The 25741-nt window shown below is 44.1% G+C and overlaps 1 protein-coding gene across 2 annotated transcripts in view; it reads left to right on the top strand.

Moving 5' to 3' along the window:
• Window positions 1-8644: 8644 nt before the first annotated feature.
• The window catches only part of Igsf11 (immunoglobulin superfamily member 11), a 118115-nt gene continuing 101018 nt past the window's right edge, over window positions 8645-25741 (top strand). Inside the window, exon 1 of one of the 2 annotated variants that reach the window (XM_041673386.1) lies at window positions 8645-8885. In XM_041673386.1, the coding sequence (XP_041529320.1) occupies window positions 8834-8885 (52 nt within the window). In that variant the 5' untranslated portion in view covers window positions 8645-8833. Of the gene's footprint in view, window positions 8886-17637; window positions 17656-25741 lie in introns of those variants that run through there. The other variant, XM_041673387.1, reaches the window with a different exon arrangement.

Here is a 25741-nt window from a genome sequence, read left to right as displayed (position 1 = left end):
ACAGTTTCCTTGCAAAGAACATAGTTAATATACTATAGTATGAATTAAATCTATATATGAACTGCACACTGTGCCCTGGCTCTGACTCCCACGTTGGCATCAAAGACACCATCATGCAATTCAATCCATCAAAATCGTCTATTTCTTTCTCTTGCATGTTGCATTCTTGCCCAGATATTACTCTTTTACAAAGATTTCCTCTGATGAATTCAATCAAGGCAACCCCTCCTTTACCTTTTAACCTTTGAAATCTAAGTCGATTGGTTTCTCTAACCTAGAAAGACAAAATCTTCAGAACATTTTAATCCCAAAGAGTTTAAAGCCCTTGGTTGCCAGAATAGAAATTTATGCTGACTGATGACTGGAGAGAAAGCCCAGGATTTTGAATAGCTCATAGACAGGAAGCCTGAACATCCCAAAATAAGGAGAAACCACGGGGATGTGTCAGTCTCTGCCCTAGTTGCTGCGGAAGCAGCTTGAAGGAGGAAGGGTTTTTTTTATTTTGTTTTGTTTTTTCCTCACAGATTGAAAGGATATAGTGCAACAAGGGAGGTAAGGGATGAGGTGGCTGGTTACTTTGTGAGCATGGTACTCGAACAGCGGAGAGCTCTGAGTACTGATTCTCAGCTCACGTTCTCCCTTTTATTCCATCCTGGAGCCCAGCTCATGGAATGGTGAGGCCTACCTTCACATCCAGTCTTCCTTTCTCAGTTAAATCTTCTTGGAAATGTTCTTGTAGATGGACCCAGAGGTGTGTTTCCATAGTGATTCTAAATCCATCAAACTTACAGTGAAGACGAACCATTACGAGCAGCTAGGTAGTCAAAATGATGCCATAGGAAATCTTTCAGTGAGGATTTCTGGGAACTCCCAGAACCACCCAGACTGCTGGCCTCAGGCATTAGGGGTCACAGCTCCTCTGCTCAGTGGGGAATGCTTTCTTTTTTATTTGTCATTTCATTATTTCCATTTCCCTAATCCGAATGCTTTATTTATAAAGATTTATTTATTTTTATGTGTGTGAATATTTTCCCTGCATGTCTGAATGCATACCGTGTGCATGCCTGGTGTCAGAGGCCAGAAAAGGATTTCAGAACCTCTGGAATAGCCTCTGTCGGAGGTTGTCAGCTGCTGTGTGGGACTGGGGAACCCACACAGGGTCCTCTGCAAGACTAGTTGAAAACTGAGCCATTTCCCAGCCCCTGCTCAAGGCTTACAGGCTCAGAGGTGTGCCTGTCCAATTGGCTAACGTCTTGTTCTGCAGCTGCTCATGGGTTCCCTGAGGTGCAAAAGCGTTTTGGGCTCTGCTTCTCACTGCAAATAAAACTGAGAAATTTTCTGTGCATTGACTGGGCGCAGGTCTTTATGTTAGAGGCTAAACATACTAGAGGTATAAAAGTTGACTAAAGTATACTCAAAATGAACATTTGACATCTACTGATGCTCTTTCATTTACGCTTAAAAATGCACAGAATATTTTTCTTCCTAAGACTGAAACACCACTCAGTGCTCTCACATTGGACATTATAACCTGAATGTGAAAAAGTCTCCTAACTCTCTTCCGCTAAAGATGGTACACGGTGCAGTGCTCAAAAAAATAGAACTTTAAGAATGTGTCGGGATCGTGTGGGTTCTGACCAATGAATGCAAGGATCCATTGATAGACTCATAATGGAATAGATTGCTGGAAGCGCATGGAACTCTGGGAGATGGGGCCTGAGGAAAGAAAGTGGGCTGCTGGGGGCGAGGGTCTTCATCTCTCCGCTTCTTAGCTGCCCCGAGTGAGCAGTGTCGCATGATCCTGACGTGGTGATGTTCTGTCGTGCTCCAGGCCCAAAGCAGTGGGCCCGCTTGACAGGAAGCTCCTGAGACGGCGAGGGGTGAGCTTTAGTCTTTCGTTTAAGTCGTTTGCCATGTGCATTTCTTTCTGTCACAGGTCACAACTCAAAGTTTTGAGTTATCAGTTATCGTTTCAAGATTTTAGTACAATAGTGATTATTCTGTTTTCACAGTCTTTAGTTTGTGGCTGTAGCCCATACCTATCACCACCTCTTCTACAAAAGAGGCGGAAAGGAGAGGAAAAGGTGGTTAACCTACATACGTAAGCCATACAGCAAGGGATGGGATAGCAACAGAGGCTACAGGTCTCTGAGTCTGATTAGGAGATCTTGGCTATTTCCACCTTGCTGCTCAAGAGACAACCTAGATGCCCCTCAACCAAAGAATAAAGCAAATGTGGTATATTTAAACAATGAAGTACTACACAGTAGTAAAAAAATAGTGACATCTTGAAATTTGCAGGCAAATGGATGGACCTAGAAAAAAAATCATATTGAGTGAGGTAGCCCAGACCCAGAAAGACAAATGTGATATGTATTCACTCATAAGTGACTTTTAGACATAAAACAAAATAAAAGCAGCCCACAGTCCACAACCCCAGAAAAACTAGACAACAAAGAGAACAGTAAGAGAGACATACATGATCTACAGAGGAAGTAGAAAAAGATAAAATCTCCTGAATAAATTGGGAGCGTGGGGGTCATGGGAGAAGCTAGAAGCTGAAAGGGGCGGAAGGGAGGGGAGTGGTAAAAAATGTACAGGTCAAAAAAAAAACCAATAAAAAGGAATGATAGGGGAAAAATTACCTATGCATAGATTTTTAACTATCAACTCCCAGTTTTACTAGTTTTAAGTCAACCTTTTTTTCATAGATTTTGAAGATTTTTAACCTTATCCAATGAAATAAACTTAAAAATCTTGGAGTAAAAAAGATGGAGAATAATGACTTCCCAAAAATGTTCACTTCCTAATCCTCAGGATTACCGAGCATGGTACTTTAAATGGCAGCAGGGCATTGAGGGCAGATGATATTCCGTTGACCTGGAAATGGCTTATCTTGGATTATCTAAGAAGCTTCACTGTAATCACAGGAATCCTTACACATGAAAGAAGGAAACAGAAGTACAAGTTGGCTCTTTCCCTTTTTCCTGGCAGTGCCAGAAGGCATGTTCCAATGCTGCTGGTCGAGAATAGCAACTATGAGCTAAGGGAAAACAGTGGGTTGTAGAGGCTGGGAAAAGAAGGGCATGGATTCTGCCTCACAGCTTCCAGAAAGGAGCACAGTTGTATCAATAGCTTGATTATTGTCTCCCTGGGACTTACTTTATTTTTTACTCCAAACCCGGTAAAATACCAATCTGTGTTGTTTTAGTCCACAGGTTTGGGATTGATTACAGCAGCAATGGAACATGAACACAGGCCTTCTTTAGTAATACACCTTCTCCCTGACATGGAAACCCCTGATGTGCTGGGAAGGGGAATGACCTGAGATATGGGAAGTCACTCAACTTGTGTTCAGCATAGACCATAGACAATTCTCCTTCCCTTCTGGCCTTGACCTTCTCTTTTCTGTATTTTGTGGCGGGTTCATCAGTTCATTTAAAGCTTTTACAGCTTCACGTTTCCTTGTCAGTCAAGATTTCTAGGCTTTGTCACCAGAAACAAGAGTCTGAGTTATGTTTATGACTGTGAAAAATCCACCAGGATTTGAAAAGAGGAAAGCAACTGATTTCCAAAAAGCCCAATATATAAAAGTAAATGATGCGTTGGAAGTAGACCAGCTTAATGGAAAATTGGTGGCGACTTTGTAGAATGTTAATAAAATTTCCTCATAGCTAAGAGACAGCGCCAAACTCTTAGGTGATGTGTAAAATGCTATTTAAGGGGTTGCTCTTGTCAAGTCTCTATAAGTCACTGATGTCATTTTAAATTTGCCATTGGGGAGAATTCAGAAGCATTTTGTTAGAATGAATCCTGTACAAAAGCAGCTTTATTCAAATACGGATGTGTTTGTGATGGAGAGATTTTAAAGAGAAGGGCTGAAATTCTCCAATGGAGAATGGCTGTTACCTTCAACGGAACTCACAATGATGAGAGAGACTAGACACTGGGAGGGAGACAGAGATTGTCATTCACCGTGGTGTAAATCCTGTGCAGCCAGAGTGGCCAAGGGGAGTGTGAAGAAGTGCGTAAGAGAGTTAAGCTATCAGTATAGCTAAGCATAGTTAGGCTATACTCAACTTTCAGAAGGACGTTTGAAATACTAAATACTCATTTACATCAGCATATAAGGGACACTTGTTGGCTTTCTTGCTGTGTTTGTTTAGATAATACTGTCAATTTTTACCATTTCTTTTTTATTTTAGAGAATTTTTTCTGACTCCTTCTAAGTTGAGGAGAATTCCTCAAATTTTATCTTTAAAGGGACCAACCACGACTGTCGACAACATCTGGCTCTGAGCAGCTGGTCAAAAATAACTACAGAATAAGTAACTGGCCCAAACAGCTCTTTACTAGCCTTAAAATAATGTTCATATAAAACGCTCCATAAATACTAAACCTCCAAATTTAAATGCAATTAATATGTAATTTATACACTTAGATGGAAAGGGATCTGCGTTCTTAATAATTTAAAATATTTAATTCAAAAGTAATTTATACTTAGCTTTAGAAAACTTTATAATTCTATCACTTTTTCTTAATTATATTTCTCCCATGCCAATAATAAAATTCATTTCGCACTCTTGAATACAAATGAACTGATCATGGAAAGAGATCACCTGGCATTTTGATGAATTGAAAAGTTTGTCTAGTGTTAAATTTAAACTTGGATAGGTAGAAGTTAAATCCATGCCACCTATGTTTTGAGTCAAGAGGTCTCAGTTATAACCACAGTAGAATCTAATCTGGTTTCCTTCCCTCAGCCTGACTCCTCTCTGTTGTAGGAATTTAGCAGAGTTACTGTACTGGGGGAGGGGGGTGGTCTAGATTTTAGAAGGAACAACTGTGTTTTAGAAATACTTTGAGGAGTCCTTGTGGAAAACAGTGATCGTTTTGCTGGAGGGGCACCGTAGCCGTCCCACGACTATCACAGTGCACACTTGTATTGTTGTGTATTACAAATGTTACAGAAGAAAGGACTAGAGTCATGGGGGTCTGTGCTACTTTCCTTCAGTAGGACTTGCAAATTAGATTAGGGGCCTTGGTATGAAGAAATACTTAGTGTAACTTTCAATAATACGCCTTTGTATGGCTGGCTGTTTGGGGTTCAGTCCATCAGAGAGGCTGGACCTTCCTGCTGCCACACAGGCCTTCCGTTTCATCTTGGGGTGCCTCTCTCTTCACCTGACCCATGCTACACAGTGCACCCAGACACCTCCCCATTTCTTTCTTGGAGCAGCTACCATTGCCCCAGTAAACTCCATCCAACTGCCACTAATGTGGGGGTGTTGTGTAACAGTCTCCTAGGTGACCGAAACATTCTATCATGCTGGGGAGCACCTGAAGTGGGGAGGTAAGCAATCAAAAATTAAAAAAAAACCCCAAACTGAAACTGACCAGATGCCATGGGCCTCTCCCTCTAGAGTAAGCAGAGCCCAGCTGCCTGGAAGAGGTTGAGGCCTACAGAGACACAGGGAAAGGATGCTCTCCAACCTATTGAGCTGCCTGCAGGCTGTGCAGTGTGCTTTTGTGAGCTGTCACTCACGCTGGGGTCACCTTTGGTGTTACAACTGTCTGAGTCTTTCCTGCTCCTGTTTGTAGCCCTCACCCATATTCCTACAAGCAACCCAATAAAAGTGCGTGGTTCACAAAGTTGGACTTCATTGGTATCCGTACTTTGGTCTGTTGTGCGTTCCCTATCTGGGAGGAATAGAAGAGTGTGTTTCATCCCCAAGCAGTGGGTGGTCGTGGGATGGTGGTGGGGTAGAGAGGGAGATAAATCCCGGGGAGACAACTTCAGCGTTCCTCAGACTGGCTTTAGGACACCAGCATGTTTTTAAATGACTTTCTAATATAGTCAGAAAAGCTATAGGGGACACGAGAAAAGGCCTTGGTCCTGGTTCTACCCATTGGTACTTGCATCCCTGAGGTATCTTTGATTCTCTTAAGACCCAGCATCCCCCTGTGTGAATGAGGGTTATAATAAGCACCTTCCCTACCCTCTGGCATCGCAATGAAGACCAAACCAGATAGCATATGCGAAAGCACTTTGAAATACAAAGCATGGTACAAATGTCTGCTGATGTTTGTTGCTTTCTCACGCAGAATGCTTAAGGGATTTAGAGAAACCCCACTGTGGTTATTGGCAGATTAGGATAAAAGAGCACAGAGAAATCCGTCCTCACTGATAGCACATCCCGAGCACATGGTGGTGGTGTTTCCGTGAATTAAAGATCATACCTGTGTTTTCTGGAAGAGCAAAAGGCTGAGAGCCATAGGGTCCAGCGTGGGAGCTCCTAATTCTCGGTCTGCTCCTTTGAGTCCACTCTTGACTAGATGACCCCAGGGCTTCTGTGTCTCCCAGACTCCGATTGTCCATGATCCTCCTCCTGAAGCCACAGGGCCTTTTCTATTCCAAGGGTTCCTGCATCAAACTGATACCATTGTGTCCTGGCGACTCACTGGCTCCTGTCCAGTGGGCAGTAATTCAGTTTCTTTGATGATTTGTGACAGCATAGATGTGGTCCAGGTATAAGTGGCATTTATCTGGGGCAGGGATTACACCACATGGTTTGGCTTTAACCTTCTGCCCAGAGCCTTAATGCAGCCTCTGTGTTTAGTTAATACTGTGTACTGATTGTAGCCAGCAACTTGCTTTATCAGGACTTTTAAGCACAGGCTATTTAGCTGAAAAATAAACACTATTTGTCATTTAAATTTGGGATTATGACAAGGCAGAGGGGATGCTCTTGAGTAGCATCAACTACTTACTTTTCTGCAGACATCGCTTCTGTGCCCCATTGAGGACAAGGTCAGACTATAGGCAAGAGAGAGCAAAGGACTGGATGGAGAAAATAAAATCTAGTACTTGCCCCGGAGCGTAGAGGAATGGGAATAAGCTAGAGAGGGCACCAGCATTGAAAATCTCAACTTCCCATTGATGTGAAAGAGAAGTAGGAAGTGTGAGCCAAGCTGAAGCCTCCCTCACTACTGAGAACAAATTACAGTTTCATGCTACTCTTGTTAAAATGATTGGCATTGTTTTCCAATATTTATTTTTTATGTCTATGGCCGTTTTGTCTTATGTATATATATACCGCATGTGTGCCTGGTCCCTTCAGAGGGCAGAAGAGGGCACGCAATCCCCTGAACTGGAGTTACAGAAGGTTGTGAACCACTATGTGGGTCCCGGGACAGAACCCAGGTCCTCTGCAAGCCCAGCAAGTGCTCTCGGCCACCGAGCCCTCTCTCAAGCCCCCAGTCATTGGCATCTTTTAAACGTCTTCCTTTTAACCTCAAAATATAACATTCCAATTTTCAAAAGAGTGTATCGATAATTCTACTTTCTCAATATTCTTGTTTTCCTACACAGTTTTCCATGTTTGTGCCAACGCATTTCCTTTTTAAAAAATGTTTTCTACATTCGCCTCGCTTCTGAGCACACTATTGTGTCTGAGTCGCTGCAGCCAGACTGACCGAGGTACGGGGACACAGAATTCCCAACGGCTCCAGGAATTCTAATCGAGGTTGTTCAGAAGCTGGTCACACGGCCGGGCAGTTCCTGGGCAGGTATGGCCTCAGATTTAAAAGCTTCAGTGTGGATGATGTGGATGCAGAAAATGGCTCTGGGCTGTAAAGCGAAACAGAAACCCAAATGGGAAAGGAATGGCGGTAGTGCAGTTGAAATAAGTAAAGCAATTTCAAATGTTGTGAAAGCCTCTCAGATGTAATCATAGCAAACAAGGCACGAAAGGTAAAAATCCATCTGAAGTAACCGCTGCCAGTGTCAAGGCTCTGCCACATGCAGGATTAGAGTCATCTAAGGAAACCATGGCTTTGTAAGGGACCACTTAAAACTTTGGGAGATGACATACCCGGTGACTGCAGGCCTGAAATCCCAGGACTTGGGAGGTGGATGCAAAAAGACCAGGCATTTAAGGTCATCCTGTTTTTAACTGAAATAGTATTATACATCATTTTCACACTCTGTATGGTCTCTCTCTCCGCTCTTCCCAGGTACTCTTTCTAAAACCCCTCCCATATCCTCCTCACTCTCAAGTTGAAAGTCTCATTTTTGTTGATTATTAGTTACATAAATATGTGTATACATATCTATATATACATATATGTATATGTCTATCAATTACACACACACACACACACACACACACACACACACACACCATCCATCCTTCAAACAACCTGCTCAGTCCGATTTTGTTGTTTGTACATGGTTTCAGGGCTGACAACCCAGGGCTGATGACTCTGCATTGGACAACCAATAAGGGGACTCACCCCTGAGAGAGTCTAACTCTCCTTCAGTAGTCAATAGTGACAATATTGGCTATTAGATTTTTTTTTTCTTCAGATGAATTGGGTTTCAGGACAGGTTAGAAAGAGAAATGGCCAAACAGAGAAGGTACTGTCTTAAAAACTGCAGCCCAAAGGCATGTTGGATCTGAGGGAGGCCGCTCTGGGTTTCAGGTCCTGCTCACCTGTCCTTGCCGAGTTCAGGGAACCAGAGCAGGTGGCCCGAGCCCCTCCAGTTGTGGTTCTGTGTGTTCTTCTGGTGGCCGCCAGGCGTCGCACTGGAGCCGCGGTTGCCCTGGAGACCGCTCGGCGAGTGGGCAGGCGGCGCCGAGCCCCCGGCTAGGGAATAACTGGCGGGAGCTGGGGGGGAGTGGCTGCGGCGGCCGGCGAGCCCGGGACGCCCGAGCCTGCCCCGAGCCTCGGCGGAGCGGAGCGGCCTCGGCGCTCCCGTGTCCCGCGCGGTCCCCGCTGCACCCCGCCGCCTAGGAGCCCGGTGGACGGCGGCTCCCGCGGCGGCCCCGGTATGACTCGGCGGCGCTCGGCTCCAGCGTCCTGGCTGCTCCTGTCGCTGCTCGGTGAGTAGCCCAGCCCGTCCTCATGCGGCCGGACCGAGCCTGTTGACTCCCGCAGGTGCCGGGGTCCGGCTGCCCCGGAGGTCGTGGAGGCCCGGGCCACCCAGGTGCCCCCCGAGAGCTCAGTATCCCCTGCTCGGCTCCTGGCCGCCACTTCACGGAACGAACTCCCGTTGCCAGTCCAGTTAGAAATCGTGTTTAGAATCGCTTGCCGTTACTAGAAGGGTCCAGGAAAACTTTGTAGCTTTACCGCAACGTTTTAAGAAGATTGAGGTTTAAAAAAGAATTAAATTGATTAGAACACGTTCGCAATTTTAAAAATGTAGCTTCCTTATAACATTTAAAGCGCATACAGGATTAACAAGCCGTTTATTTTATTTATTTTTTTTAAAAATCATTAGTTTACCAGATTACATTGGAAAGCAAAGTTTTTTTGCACTTAGTTTCCTAACCGAAGGATCTAAGTTGCCTCATAAAAGCACATAGAATGTAGCAATACGAAAAAGAATTTGAAAGCGTTTGCTTATTCAGATTTAATTCCTTTATTTTTTCTTGCAGTTTGCCCCCCCCCAATAGACATTATATGTAGGCTCTGAATTTCATTTTATACAATGCTTCCTTTGTGTGTGCGCCGTTTTATGGAATCAAGTTGTCTGTCTCAACTAACTGGTTGCCGAGGTTTATGGAAATTTGTCGTGAAGGCTTTTATCAAGCTAGTTTAGTGATGTTTACATTTCTCTCTAGAGAGCTCTGTAAGTGTCCAGCCATATTTTTATGTCTAATCTTGAAGTAACCCAGTTTTAGACTGTTCACCTAGTAGAGGAGAAAGCATAGCGAAACATTAAGTGTACCTTTTTGATTGTAGATGCCAGGGGAGGTGGAAACATCAGAGTTCTGACTTCTTGAAGTTAAGTAGGCGTAGTTTTAGTGACGCTATGCAGATAATTAAGTCATACACACCAACATATCCTTTTATGCACTTGGGCTTCCACACTGATTTTGTCGCTCACCGCCCTCAGCAGGCCTGTTTCTCTGCCTTTCAGTCAGAGGAGAAATGAGAGGATACAGAGATGTTTCTTACAATCCTTGAACACAGCTGGAATGTTACAGATGTTGCTGTAAGAACAGCTGGCATGTTTTTGATAGAAAAATCTATGGTTAAACTCGGTTCGTTGGCCAATGGAGTTTGGCTGTGGGTTGATTTTGAATATATTAGGCCGTACTTTTTAAAGAGACAATTTCATTTCTAGAATCAGCCAGACACAGTCACCTGATTGATGCCTTTGCTTTGGGTAGAACTATGTCTACTTTATACTAGACTACGTCTGAAGATTTCCAGCGTGGTTTCAATCTTCCAGGTAGTCTATTCTGCAGAGCCGCCTTTCATCCTTAAAATATATGTTCCTCTGTTCAACAGATATTTTTTGTGGTTACCACTCGGGTGCATTTGGACATCTGGTGGGTGGGTGGGTGGGGCAGGGAGATGGTGGTGGCAAATAGAGTTTGTCCGCAGTTCTTCTGAGGTTTTCTGTCTTTAAAATGCACAAATACTTTATGGCATAGCCAATAAATGATGAATAGCGTTTGCGAGCCACACCACGGACCGCAACTGTCACTGCCAAGTTAACTTTTGATCTGGACTTTGATCGCATAGAATTTAGATGATCTAACTTTAGAGTGGTTGGGCTTTTATAGCTCAGGGAACAGTGGGGATAAAGCATATATGAAGAGAAAGTGCAGAGGCATGTTCACATATGAAGAGAAAGTGCAGAGGCATGTTCTTGAGAGGGCAGCTTTCTAGTTGGAAGAGCAGAGACAGGCCAGAGGAGGTGGGTGGAGACGGTATCTAGTGTTGAGTTCTGAGTTAGGGTTCATCTTGGGAAAAGGCCCCAGGGCTGCTTCCTTATAGGCTGAGGAAGGAGGAGGATGTGCTGAGAGTGTGGGTGGGTGGGTCTGTGCTGTTATCCGGTGTCCAGACTGAGTTCTTGAACTGTGCAGGCAGCGGCACCATTGGTTTGAGTAAACTGTGGCGTATCTTTAGAACTCTGTGAAGTTGGTTCTGTCATAAAGGGGGAGGGGAGGCTGGGTTCTGGATATGTGAGCCAGCTGTGGAGGAGGAATAGTGAGCGTGAGAAGTAGGAGAATCTCGTCCGTAAAGGAGGGAAAGCGGGTCCCATGACATTGCTGTTCCTTTGTGAAACTTCTGTGAAAGAGTTCACAGGGAATTTTGTTAGAACAGTTTCCTTCTGTGTAATTCCATCAATGGCCTAGAGATAGTTTAAGTGAGCTAGGTATGGTAGTGGGTGCCTGCCTTTATTCTCAGCACTCAGAAGGCAGGGGCAGGTGAATCTCAGTGAGTTCAAGGCTAACCTGGTCTACAAAGTGAGTTCCAGGCCAGCCAAGGCTACGTAATGGGACTCTGTCTACAAATAAGCAAGAAATATCTGGAATGTTTCTTCTACTTGGGATATATAGCAGCAGATAATTTTACAGAATTTGAGGAAGTGTGTAAGAAAAAAAGGGTTGTATCAGAAACAACGAATCTTTTAGTGATGGCGTTTTGAAAAGCTGATTGTAAATTTCCATCTCTCAGCTTTAATTTAATTATGTAAATGTTTTTGGAAGATTTTGGAAGATTTCATTTTTTTTTTTTAAGTCAGAATCTGTAGTTTGACCCTCTTGAAAGATGGCAGATACTGTGTTAAAATTTTGTAGAAGTTTAGTGTACTCAGCATCCGGCACTTGGGAAGTGGTTTAGAAGCTAAGTCAGAGTTTTTAATAATGTTGTGCTTAGAATGGTTGTCAGACCCACAGGTTGACAAAGGTGCTTGTTTGGGCTCTTACCCCCGGGAACAGAAAGTGTCACATTGTTTTCACACTTCAGCAGTGGAAACACCTATAGCAGAAATTCTCATTTGCATCTTCATACTTGCGCCATGTGACTTGGTGGCAAACAAGGAGATGTACCAGGCCACAAAATTCTGCATCATCCCAGGGACAGGAAATGAGGGATGGGCAGTGTTTCCTGAGTTGGAACAGAGTTGGGGAATTGTTGCTTTCCCGTTCGAATTATCTCTATACCTGTTGCGGTGCCCATGCCGTAACCCCAGCATTTGGGAGGCCAAGGCAGGAAGATTACAAGTTTGGGACCCTCTTAGACGCCACAGTGAGTTCTCTGGTCAAATCTGGGCTGTACCATGAAGCCCAGTCCCTGCTTCATCCCTCCACCAGTCTTCTATGGAACCAGTTTATTTAAAATGAGGGTTCTAAGTCTGTTGCTATCTGGGCCAATAACAACAATTTATTTCGACTCCCTCAGCTTTTACATATGCTTGGTGATTTTAAGTCAGACTGCTGGATTTCTAGCCTCGTCTCTCGCAGTAATCACAGTCACCCGAAATTTCCCCTTTGCTGAGGATTTCCCCTTTAGCTGGCACCAACAGGTCTCAGTCTGCGCCCGCGAACGGCACCCCTCCCGACCATCTGGAGGGTGTCAAGTCCCCTCCTGATCACGATTCCGTGAGCAACTGGCATAACAGAGGTTGTCAGTTTCTGGGTGGGCCTCCGAAGCCATCTGACTTGAGTTGTGTCTTGAGAGTAGGAAGTTAATTCGTGTATTTAGCGGTCAAGCGTATCTGAAAGCCATGAAGTTTTTCTTTCTGTGTAAGTTTGGGTAGCTGACATCCTTTCTGGAGGGTCTCCGTGTGGAAGAGCGACGATGGCAGGCAGGGCTTTGCATTTGTTGGAGACATGAAATCAGAGGGAGAAATGCGTTTTCTAATTTGTGGCTGAGCCTTTCCCTAGCGCTCTGTCTCAGCGTACCACGGCTGTCATCGTTGACTGGGTAGCTGTTAAGACGTGTGGTTCTGCCCCACTCCCGTGTTACAGGAAGAGGCAGGTTGTAAGAAATATCACTCAATATTCATGATGAGCTTAGGATGAAATCAACACAGATTTGCCAGTGTGGATGAACACTGCTTGATGAGTAGTCTTTTGAAAAAGTGGGCTCATTTTGATTCACTAAACTAATGCATTTTAAGAGGAAAGTTAAATGGTGTTATTAGTGGTGTACCTGCCTGAGAAAAGTAAGGAAGTTTAAGTCCTGGAAGCCCTGAGCTCAGGAAACATGTGTACCACATATTTTTTTTTTTAGAAGAATTTTCAGAGAATTAGGTTAACGGTGGCTTTGGCTGATGGTTAATCAGGATTTAGGTTAAAGTAAAGTAGGTTTGTGGAATAGGAGCGTAGATGCCGGGGTTTTCACTGAGGGTCACAGGTACACGGGGTCACATAGTGAACACAACCTCATCCTAACGGAGCCACAGCTCAGCTAGTGCTAAAAGACTCATCAGTTTAGTGTTCTAAAAATCTGACGAGATGAAAGTCCGTTAGAAATCCCACCGCTGGGAGCAAGGCAAGGCCCGCATGCAGCGGACACCTCCCTGACCCGTGTCCAGAATCTCGTGGTCCTCAGCACTCTGCAAGTTTCCCCGACCCTCTTCTCACTAGCGTCGGGGGCTCCTCATTCCTCCTCCTCCTCGCCTGTTTTGGGGTATGCCCTGGCTTTCTGTTGGCAGCATCAGATTCTTCAGAGGTAGTCAGGTTAGTCTTTCTCGGCTGCATCTGGGTAATGTGCTGATAAAAAGCAACAAACAGCCGGCACCCACAGGACAGATGCGGAGATCGTGTCAGCATGGGCACGGTGGGCCGATGAGGGAGGACCGAGAACTTCGTGGGATAGTTCCGCCTTGTTCTGTGAAGGCCACTCTGTGTGTTCTTGGGATACCTGAAAAGAACACTGTTTTCCTTTCTAAAAGACATGTAGACCCCGTTGTCATTTCTTTGAGGAATTGGTGTGACTCATGTTAGTCAATTATATAATTATACAACGCAATACATATTATGTATAATGTATAAATTATACTAACGTTTGGCATATATTTTGTAGCAAAGGTGAGAGAGATTGATCTTCATAGTTTCAGAGAAATTCTGCGAGTTGTTTGGAAGTGTAAAAATATAAGTACTTACAACTTTTGATTGCTTCTTGGTTTATCTGTGATTTTGTTGATTTTTGAAGTATGTTTTTCCCCTATGTAATTCTGAAGGTTTTGCTCTTGGTAGTAAAATAGTCTCAGGCTTTCTGCAGTTCATTGTAACCTGATGCTTCCTCTTCCTGTACCTGGTACATTGTCAAACCCTAGGTCTACACGTTAGAATTTCCAAGAATGGAGTCATTTACTTCTAACACCTTTTGTAGCCCCTCCTCCCCTGTCACTGAGCCCTTCACGATGTTGGAGGTCATCTGCCATCACCCAACCCCCAGCTGTGTGTTTGAGATGTCTTAACTAGCAGCCAACACCAAACTTCAGTCCCAGAACTTCCTTGTTTCTTTGAACCCAGAACATCACTGTTCATTAGACTTGTCAGCCCCGACTCAAGGTCATGTGTCAAAAACATAAATCCATAACAAACCCAGACTACAGCACACTCAACACCACTCCCGTGGGGCCAGCATCTTCATGCAGGGCTTGTGTTTTAGGCTTTCATTGGTTAAACAATGTTCAGTGTAGCTGATTACAGTGTTGTCCGTGTATAGACATAGGTTGCTGTACCGCTCTTGCTGGCCAGGACTTAAGACAGCAGAGCGTGTGAGAAATGTGTTACCCGATTGCGAAGGTGCTTCTGGCCTTAAAGGTTACCGAGGGCCCGTCACAGGGTGCTTACTTATGTAGAGTGCATCCGTATTTATGTTCTAGAGACTGAAGCTGAAATCATTCAGACTCACCAAGAAACCTGAGACGTCCACAAAAACAACATATTTTCCTGACAAGTAATTATTCCAGATACCATGAGTGTTTCTGTTTGACATTTGTGGAAGTCTCTTTAAGGTCCTGCTTATTGACATACACCCGCTTCTGCCGCCTCTGCATTACAATCCATTGTTTTGGCTTTGTCAAAGTGTAGGAAGCTTGTCTGCCCCACATTTTCAGATAATTTTGGATACTCTCACCATTCCTCCAAAATGTGACGTGTTTGCTAAAGATGGGTTGCAGTGTGGAATCGGACATATCATTAAGTATTTCACACTTAATGTATCCGAAATCTGTTGGTTAGTCTTGTGCTTTGAGTAGATCATGTATCTTATATGTATCTTTTAAAAAAATACTATTGCACCTCAGCTACTGGAAAATATTGATTCATTGGCTTAACTGTTGATATATATTACATTTTAGAATATAAAAAAGATAATTGTCACTGTTGCTATTAATTGCATAAGAACAGTCTTCCAGAACCTTTTTTGTTTTGTTTTGTTTTTGTTTTTCGAGACAGGGTTTCTCTATGTAACAGCCCTGGCTGTCCTGAAACTCACTTTGCAGACCAGGCTGGCCTCGAACTCACAGAGATCTGCCTGCCTGTGCCTCCCGAGTGCTGGTATTAAAGGCGTGCGCCACCTCCTCCCGGCTCTCAAGAGTTCTTTAAGCACATGATACAGATACGAATGTTGCAACGCTTTAGTTCATGCTCCACTTTTGCGTCCTTGGCGGCAGATAACGCGAAAGGACAGTTTCCCTGTGTCCCGTTGTCAGAAACTTCGTTCAGGTCTCGGATCTCAACCTCCAGCCTCTGTCTGTGTGTTGTTCTTTCAAGTCGACTGAGCTCAGAAAATGGCGTATTCTCCGAGTTCCGAGCACACACGGGTAGGTAGCACACGTGACTAATGCATGGCACGGAACACTGTTAAAGGTAAAGGCCAGTAGTAAAATTGCAGTTACATTTCATCAAGGATGTCGATGGAACTGTTTTTTCCCCGTTGTTGAGGGAGAGTCCTGGGGAGGATGCCAGGGCCTCCAGCACAGCTCATCGTCACGGCCTTGGCCCCAGTGATAAGGCACCAGCAGTTTCCCCACCCACTATCCCTGCAGATGCCAGTGCAGGGTGGGAGGGAAACGGCGCTTTGCTGTTGCTAAGAATGTCCGTCTTCTTCCCACGGACTTTCTGCGCTCCCAGGGCTACTGTTGTGGCAATGGGATGTTAGAGCCTTTTATTTTGGAGATAATATACAATTAATATGTTCTATATAGGGTGGCATTAAGCAAGAAGTGCTTATATGTTTATTTTTATGTTATAATGTCTAATCTCAAGGGCAACATTGTCATTTAATGTAGATGTATATAAGCAATGATTCAGTCGTGACTTCCACCCACTGGGTGCCCTGGTTTTCTGTGCATGTGTCTAGACTTTATTGTAAGCAGGAAATAAACCCCCACACAGATCAGTTTCTTCTTAAAATCAGTTCACGATGTAATGATCTGTAATTCATGTTTAGAGCTCAGCAAGTTAATGCTGGGCCCTTCCCCACCAGTAGCATACATTCATTTCATTCTTTGCGTAGCAGAATTAGTACTTCATAGCACACTGAGTCCATGGCTTATTTCCTCATTGTTGTTCCTTTATGTTGTTTATATGTTTTTGATATTGGTGATATTACAGTGAAGATATTTGTAGATGAAACCTGTACATCTCTGTAGACATTTCTGTAGTGCAGCTTACCCTTAGAAATACTTGCATGTCCATACTAACTTATTGGGGGAGAGCCTTGTGCAGAAGCTCATGCCCCTTTCTAGCCAGTCAAACTGAGTTTAAAATCAGCTTCTTGATATTTATTTTCCTTATGACCTTATGAATGTTATGTCATGCCTGAGCTTGGGTTTATCTTATGAAGGAGAGAGACTTTTCTTCTTATCCTGAGGAAAACTGAATTAAACAACACCCAACATTAGTAGGGGTCTAGCATAACACCCGGCATATAGCAAATGCCCAGGGGCAGTTGTAAGGATTAATCAGTCTTTTTAGGTCAGGGAGGCAAGTGGTCTGTGCAGGGGACATGCTGGATGGGTGACCTGGGCATGTTTCCTCCAGGCTTGTGTTTACTTGGGGGATGAAGATACTAGATTATGGAATCTATTCTTTTAGTTTCCAGTGGTAAGGTCATTGGTGGCAAAGCATGCTGAAGATATCCTCTGGCTTGCTTCAACATAAAACTTTCACAAAAGTAGTTGTTTGACTTTTGTTTTCTTGCCCCTCCTCCATCTATAGTAAGGTGTTCCAGTGAGTTCTAGAAAGTTAGACCATCTCCATCCATTGTGAAGATTATAGAAAGTAGTTAAGCTGTAAAGAATATTAAGTTTTCCCTTGGAGGTTGGTGTCTGCTCACTCTGCAAGATGTGTTTTTGCCCCCCCTCCCCAACCTGTGACAGAAGAGGGTGGGTCAAAGCGGGATATGAATGTGATGAGTGTCTTTTCATCACAGTGGCCGCATCTGGTCCTTCTGCTCGACTCTGCTGGTGTTTGTGTTTGTTTAAGAAGGCAGATGTCCACGTAGACCACATGACGGACAAACTTTCCGCGGTTGCATCACTGATTAAAAATGAGAAGCCTATGAGCTTTAAGACAGCTTCAGGCTGGAGCCACCTACAGGGTGACTGATTCTTAGACTGAGAGCTTTGAGGGGTGTGGTTAGTCCACTGCTTAATGCCAGTTGTGTTCTTGATGGGCCTTGTGCCATCAGGCATGTCTCCAGGCTGTTCTGCAGCAGTTTCGTGAAAGATGATGTTTGCACACAAAACCAGATGGTCGCTAAGACGGGCAGAGTCAGCGAGGCTGATAGGGCCGGAATAACTCTGCGATTCAGAAACCGTCACCTACTGTGTTGCCACGCTGGGACAACCTCTTTTGCAGATGGGTAAATTATTCCTGAGTCCAAGCCATACTGGTAAGAAGTGCTTCTTGAGTTTTATATGCCAAGGTCACTCACTACATAAACTTAAACACAGGCCTTTTTTCTTGAAAATACTTGCTGGAATTGTGACTTTAAATCGTTCTTAATTTGCAATTTCAGTGGCCTCAGAACGTGGCACACTGTAGTTGCCTTTTGGTCAATTTGTATTGCGAGGCGCATTCTTATATGTGCAGTCCTTTGTCTTCTTTGCCGCACAACCCCTTGCTTGTTTTGACTCAAGGTCAAATTGTCTTTGTCATTAAGGAGAAAGTATAATGCGTGCTGTAGACCAGTAAGGTCTCGTAGAGCCCTTTAATTCTGTAATGTCCTTGATCTGATGGAGCGACTTGGTAAATCTCTTCACGATTTCCATGACCAAGCCATCTGCCTGCATTAAAATAAATCAAATCTGCTTACTCCTCAGTGTCTAACAAATATTCTATAAACTGATGATGATGAAGTGCGTGAACACAAAAATAATTTGCACTCTTCAGCACTTCCTCCCGAGTTCTCCGCCCAGATCCTCTTCTGCAGTGGAAGCTGGCAGACTGGCTTTCTCTGGCTGCACTGGGGGGTAATCGCGCCGTTCTCCAGCCCTTTTATTTCCCAACTGTGGGAAACTAATTCAGATTTCACATTCTGAGCTTTGCAGACCCTTTTACTTATCATCCTGCTTCAAATACATCAAGGGGAAAACACATTTTACATTCATGTTGTATGTGTATATAGTGTTTAAATCCCAGGTGTAGATTTTGTGTGTGGCCCAGTTTCTGATGTTATCTAGAGTGTAAGGGCTGTTGACTATGGCTGTACTGTATCTCCATGTGTTGGTCTCTATGAATCTCGTGACATGTTCATAGGCTAAGCTCGGTCATTTCTTCTCACGACTAGTAACTGAAAACCATCAAATCTTTAATATATTTCTTCCCTGTGATCTTCTTGTTATTTCCGATCACCCCTTTCTCAAATTATGTCTACATTAAATTTGTATCATTCTACTTTTCTGGCTGATAATTGTCCTTCATGTCAATCCTTCCTTTCCTCTCTGCTGGACTGGTTCCTGTTAGGTTTTACTCTTTACATTCCTCTCCTGTCAATAATAATGGCAAACCCCGAAGTCTTAAAGGATAATGTAGGGGCGCAGAGGTCCCTGTGCTCAAATATAAGCACCGGGGGAACTTGGGATGTCAACACGCAGACTTGTTCCTCCAGAGAGGGAGTGTATCACCTGTTGTCCACACACAAGGCTGGCAGCAGATGTGGTTAGTAGCCTGGTGACCTATATGCTATCTGTGGCTGAGAGCACACTGGATCCACCCTGAGACCCTTTTGTGAGCTTGTCACTCTATGGACCCATCTTTATGGAAGGCATCATGTGTAGTCTAATCTGTAGAACACACCTTTATGGAAAATGTCTTTATGAAGAGTTTCGCTGTAGTTATGCCTTAAGATTTATTGTACACAGAGGACTGAGTTAATTATCACCAGGAAAATTTTATAAGATTGTACTGTGCTTAAATATACCTAAAATAAACTACTGGGAGTCAGACTCCCAAAGCTGGAACCAGCAGTGGCTATTGAGTTGTGCTGAGCCCAGCTACCCTTTTTGCCTCCCTTGGATTGTTACTCTGCTGGCTGAGGTGGGGTCACAGAGACTCAAGGGTACATTTTGGGGAGCTAGAGAGGTATAGCTCAGTTGGTGTGGTGCTTGTCCTCTACAAGGACCCAAGTCCAGTCCCCAGAGCCTGTGTGAAAAAAGTCAGTGGTGATGGAAGCCTGGATCTGGACCACATTTGTAAGCCCAGTGCTGGGGAGGCAGGAACAGACAGATGGCTGGGGTTCCTGACAGCAGTTCTGGTTTCCTTAGTAAATTCCAGGCCAATGAGAGACCCCGTTTCTAAAAGAAAAGGTGGGTGATGCAAAAGAAATGGCACGCAAGGTTGTCTTGTCTTCTGGCCTCCACATGTGCACTTATGAACACACACACGCACACACACATGAGTGTATCATTTCATGTCCTTTATGGCTCTGCACAGCTCTCTACTCACTCAGGTTTTCTCTCTCTAGCTTTGTTACTGTAGTGCACGCACACACATGCACACACACACACACGTGCACACACACATGTGTATCATTTCATGTCCTTTATGGCTCTGCACAGCTCTCTACTCACTCAGGTTTTCTCTCTCTCTAGCTTTGTCACTGGAGTGCACATCTTTTGGTAATTCACCATTTAACAGATTAAAAATTTAGAAATGAAATCATAATCTTAATAAATTCAGAAAAACTGACAAAATGTAAGAACTGCAGGAAAACTTCCAGTAAACTAAGAATAAAAGAACACCTGCGAAAACATTGTAGTGGGCATCGAGGGGATGGAGCTGAGGCGCGAGGTTCAGGTGTGGGGCTCACTGCGTCTGTTGGTACCGTGTTGCTCCACGTTGCACCAATGTGAAGGCTTCATGCCTTCCATCTGGCATTGTTTCCTGCTCAGAGGCTGCCCATAGACACCTCCTGTCCTGTGGATTTCTCTTCAGTGATGTCTAGCTTTTCTTTGTATCTGAAAACCACGTTAGTGCACTCCTTTTGGGTCTGTGCCTTGCAGTAGGGTCTCAGCAGCCCAGACTGGCCTTGCACACGTGCACACTGCTCCTGCTTCCATCTTCCAAGTGCTGAGATGACAGGGTTGTGGGGTCATGATGTCTGTCACCTTCTTTTGGAAACCATTGTGACCCAGCGAAGAATTCTAGGTTGAAAGTGTCTTTTTTTTTCCTTTGAAATGCTAAATCTTCTACACTGTCATGCAACTTAAATCTTTCCAACAGAAATTGTTCTTCATCCTTTGATTCTCTGTGTGTTTTCTTTTTTCCCCCTCATTTATGTGCTTTTAAGATTTTCTCTTTATTTGTAAGCAGTTTGGTTATGTTACAATATGCTTGTTACTTATACTTGTTCAAGAGTTGTACTTTTCACTGAATTTTGGCAGTTATTTCTTAATTCACATTTTTTTGTGGAAGTTAAATATATAAGTAACTGTTCTCATGAATTGTTATATACCTTGCTGATGTGCTGTTGTAGTTTTTAGTCTTTAATTTTCAAAATGACATTATTTATTTTGTGTGTGTGCATAATATGTGCATGCACACATGTGTGCATGTGCAGATCAGAGGAGAGCTTCTGGGAGTTATTTGTCTCCTTCCAACCACATGGGTCTCCTGGGCTTGAACTTAGGGCCTCAGACTTGGCAGTAAGCACTTTTACCCACCTCATTGCACAGGTTTTCATCTTTCTACACTTATTTTATGGATCCTTTCAAGTTTTCTCATCTATTCCTTTGAAGTGTGTCGCCTGCCCAACTTGGGTTCATTGCGGCCATTCATCTAAGATGGTGTATGTCTTAGGATTTTTATTGTTGTGAAGAGACACCATGACCACCGCAACTTTTATAAAGGAAGACATTTAATTGGGGCTGGCTTATAGTTTCAGAGGCTTAGTCTCTTATCATTGTGGTGGAAGATGGTGGCATTCAGGCAGACATGGTGCTAGAAAAGGAGCTGAGAGTCCTAAATCTTGATCAGCAAGCAACAGGAAGTGGACAGTCTCACTAGGTGTAGCTTGTGCATAGGAGAGAGACATCAAAGCCCACCCCCACAGTGACACAGTTCCTCCAACAAGGCCATACCTACTCCAACAAGACCACACTTACTTCAACAAGGCCACAAGTGCCACTCCCTCCTGGGGCCATTTTCTTTCAATCACCACAGTGTAGTTTTCGTACAATTTGTTTTACCGCTCCCCAAATTTTCCATGCTCCACCTAGTCAACTCTCTTCCTGTCCTCAACTTCTACAACCCACCAGTCTGTTGTGGTCATCTTTGCTCAGAATGTGCATTTAAGTTTCCTCCGTGTTTGTTTAACTTGTAGCTCATTCCCATTCACTTCTTAATCTGTGGCTTATTGACTTCTTCTTTACATCAAGATTTTACAAAAACATTGAATTATTGATTTTACTTGGTGTATGTGTAAATATGTCACAGTGCACCTGTGGAAGTCAGAGGACTTGCAGTAACTGGTTTAATTTTTGTTTGTTTTGAAACAGAGTATCATGTAGTCATGGTGGCCTTGAAAACTCTATGTAGGCAAGACTGGCCCTGAACCCTTAACCCTCTTGCCTTTACTTCTCACGTGACATTACAGGCGTGTATCACCACTCTTGGTTTTGATGAGTAATCATCAGTCTCTCGCTCTCTCTTCCTCTCTCTATCTCTCCTCCTAACCCCCAGTGTGATGAGCGATATGGTCAGAACTTTATGTTGCATATTTTTCTCAATCACCTTATTTTTGAGACAAAGTCTCTCGCTGAATCTGGAGCTTGACAATTCAAACTCGACTTACTGGCTAGTAAGCCACAAGGACCATTTTTTTCTTCACCAAGATTATAGGTGTTCATCCTTAGGTCTCTCTCTCTCTCTCTCTCTCCCTCTCCCTCTCCCTCTCCCCCTCCCCCTCCCTCCCTCCCTCCCTCCCTCTCCTTTTCTTTTTAATTCAAAGTTTATTCTATATGTATGGGTGTCTTCATCTGCTTGTATGTCTGTGCACCATGAAGGCCGGAAGAAAGCATTGGATTCCCTGGAACTGGAGTTGTAGACCGTGTGAGCTGCCGCATGGGTGCTGGAAGTCAAAACTAGGTCTTCTGGAAGAGCAGCCAGTACTCTTAACTGCTGAGCCATCTCTCTAGCTTCAGGCAGGCCTGGCCTCAGTACTGGGGTTTTGAACTCAAGTCTTTGTGCTTGCATCACAAACAATTTACGGAGTGCATCATTTCCCCAAGACCTGATGGTTAATCTTTATTGTAAACTGGAGTGGGTTGACAAGTACCTGGGAGATCAGCAGAGCTTGCTCGTGGAGTGTCCGAGGCTGTTTCCCGGGAGAACGTGCTAAGGGAAGACGGCCCAGGACGACTGAGGCAGCACAGCCCCCTTTCTTCCTGGCCGCTGGGAGATGAGGTGAGCAGGGGTCCCTCGGCCTAGGCTCAGTGCAGTGGAGCCGGCTGCGACCAGCCTGAGACCTCTGGAACCGTGAACACAAACCTTCATTTTCAGCAAGTGTTTTCTAAGATGGTGGTATAAAGTGACTAACACAATTAATTCTTCTGATGCCAAAGAACCAAGGTCTTGTCACCTTTCAGAATCTGGACTAAAGGGAGAGCTAAGGTTTATTTCTTTTCTGCCATAATGCTGAAGTCAACAGTATCGAGGTGCAGTTTCTTCACGTCCTTTCCTAGCGATAAATTAACTTGTCATTTGGCAGCAAGACAGTCATAACCCTCCATCAGTATTAGTATTGGATATTAGTGTGCACCACACACCCTAGAATCTGGGCACTGGATCTCTACAGAACAGCTCTGTGGCCCGTTCTGGCTGAAGTTCAAGTTTGCAGAGACCAGCAAGTGGCCAAGAGCTTCTGGTGGCATGTTCCTGGGTTGTCTTGGTTATACGGTCCCTTCTGAATCCTGGCCCCACCCAGTTTTCCCCAGTCCCCCATCCCTTTGCCTGGCCATGCACCTTTTCTTGGTCTTCGCCTGCCCTGCTGTTCACACTTGGGCACACACCACTTGGCAGACTGCGTTCCGCAGACACAGATCCGGTTCCTTTAGTAGGTCCCACTGTCTTCCAAAGCAGTGTGCCAGTGTTTGCTTCTGCTAGTGTGCAGAGAGTGTGCAAGAGCTCCAGGCCCTCTACTCCATCCTGTGAATGCTAGCTTCTGTCGTTCCAGGGCTCCTCACTTTCCCATTCTGATGGGTTGTAGCATGGTGTCCGTGTGCATGTATGTAGTTTTTGTTTATTTTTTCTGGTTCAAATGGCATTACTTCCCCATCTCAATATTTTTTTTAAAAAGAGTCATTTAAAGGGGCTGGAGAGGTGGCTCAGAAGTTAAGAGCACTGACTGTTCTTCCAGAGGTCCTGAGTTCAATTCCCAGCAACCACATGGTGGCTCACAGCCATCTATAATGGGATATGGTGCCCTCTTCTGGCCAGCAAGCATACATACAGACAGAACACTATACATAATAAATAAATAAATCTTTAAAAAAAAGTCATTTAAGTCAAAAATTATATGTATGTGTGTGGATATATGCACATGTGTATTGTGTACCCCATAGTGAGAGACTAATAAATTCTAATTAATAAGAATAGTTTCAAAAACTCACCAAAGGACAGCTAGAGGCTCAAATAGAACAGTAGGTAGACTTTGTGTTTAAGTAGCAACAGTTTGTTCTCTTTTTCTTTTTTTTTTTTTCTGTTTTTTGAGATAGAGTTTCTCTGTAGCTTTGGAGCCTGTCCTGAAACTAGCTCTTGTAGACCAGGCTGGCCTCGAACTCACAGAGATATGGAAATCTGCCTGTGTCTGCCTGTGTCTGCCTCCTGAGTGCCGGGATTAAAGGCATGTGCCACTGACATCCAGCTCTTTTCTTTTTCTTCTATTTTTTCATCTCCCTGACTGTTTCTACCGCCATGTCTTCAAATTAAATGTATTTTTGACACATACAAAATGTATGTCCTCCCACATCCTCTCTTCCCTACAATGCCCCGTCAGCTCCCACTCTTCCTAGGAATCGCCTGCATTCATAACTTTCTGCTTTGATTTGCAGCCCACTGAGCTGCACCAGGGCTGTCTGTGTGACCATGGATTTGGAACTATACCCTGGAACTTAGTGGGCTAACCTGTTCTACTGCCATTCTTACCATGGCGGACTTCTCCACAATTACCTTCCTTGCTCGGAGCTGAGGTTTTCTCTCTTAGTTTTTCCACTGAATAGCATCTTCTTTTCAAAAGCATCCATTTAATTGCAAATAGAATTTTACATATTAAGCCCTTTGCATCCTAATGCCACCAGTGTTTGTTTTGACAGGGGAGTTTAATTTGTGAATCAAAGAAAGCTTTTAGAGCATTCACAGGCATGGCCAAGTTAGTGTTAGATTGCTTTTACATTTTTCTCTTTTTCTAAGAGAATCATCTCAAAAGCTTTTAACGTTAGTTTCTTCTTCAGTTTTCCAGCACAGTCAAGAGCCCGCTCCACATACGCCACTGTGGTTTCTACAGCGCGAGCTAACGTGGTGCTTAACCTATGTGTCGCTCTAGTTAGAACTGTAGCTGTGGTTATGATTTGCAGACTTATGTGACGCAGAGAAGAAGTACTTGTAGAATACTTGCTGTTAGGATCAGGTCAGGAAATAGAAGTGCATCTCCATCATGGCTAAAATGGCAGGTGTCAGAAGATAAAGCTGGTGTGGTCTTTATCATGGTCAGCGAAGCATGGCCTTGCTTCTTATGTTCTCAGCAGATTTTAGAACTAACATCAACCTCCTCACTCCAGAGAGTTTATGTTTTAGACCCCGGAGGATAGAAAGATGCTTTTAAAAAGTATAGGATCCAGTCTTCAAGTGGAAGTGGTCCACTTGCACTTCCAATGCAATCCATAGCACTAATGGTTCAAATGAAGTGCTGTCTCTTGTTCAGTGCCCATCCTTATTCTGACAGTGCGCTCCATCCACAGGGTAGGTTATTGGTTTGTTTTGGGATTTATAGGCTAAGCTGTCCACTTACAGCATGTCTGATGGCAAGAGGCTTGGACGCATTCTTCAGGACCCACCTGAGCACGCAAGAGACTTAGAGAGGGGCTAAGAGGGGTCTGGAGTTAAAAGAGGAAAGCTGGGAATCCTCAGATTTTGAAAACAGAGTGGGGCTAAGGGAAAGAACCCTAAAGACTATTTACATGATCCATCCAAGAGCAAGATGGGCAAGTTTGCTTCCAGAAGTTGGTCATGTTGGATTAGCCTGAGATGTTCAGGTTGGATGGACCTTAGTTAACCATCTGACTCCTGCCGCTCATCCAGGATGTGAGTAGACTGTTTTGGGGGATGATAACCATTCTTGGTTGTCAACTTGACTGTGTCTGGGATTATCTAAAACCCCCAAATGGGTCATACCTATACGGGACTTTTGCTGTATTTGAAGATGGGAAGATCCTCTTCTAATTTGGATCTTGAATGTGGAAAGACACACATTTTAATCCAGA

This window comes from Microtus oregoni, unplaced genomic scaffold (assembly GCF_018167655.1).
Source record: "Microtus oregoni isolate MIOR12 unplaced genomic scaffold, Mior012 000023F_ref0000262, whole genome shotgun sequence".
Classification (NCBI taxonomy): Eukaryota; Metazoa; Chordata; class Mammalia; order Rodentia; family Cricetidae; genus Microtus; species Microtus oregoni.
This window is presented reverse-complemented; position numbering and strand designations above follow the sequence as displayed.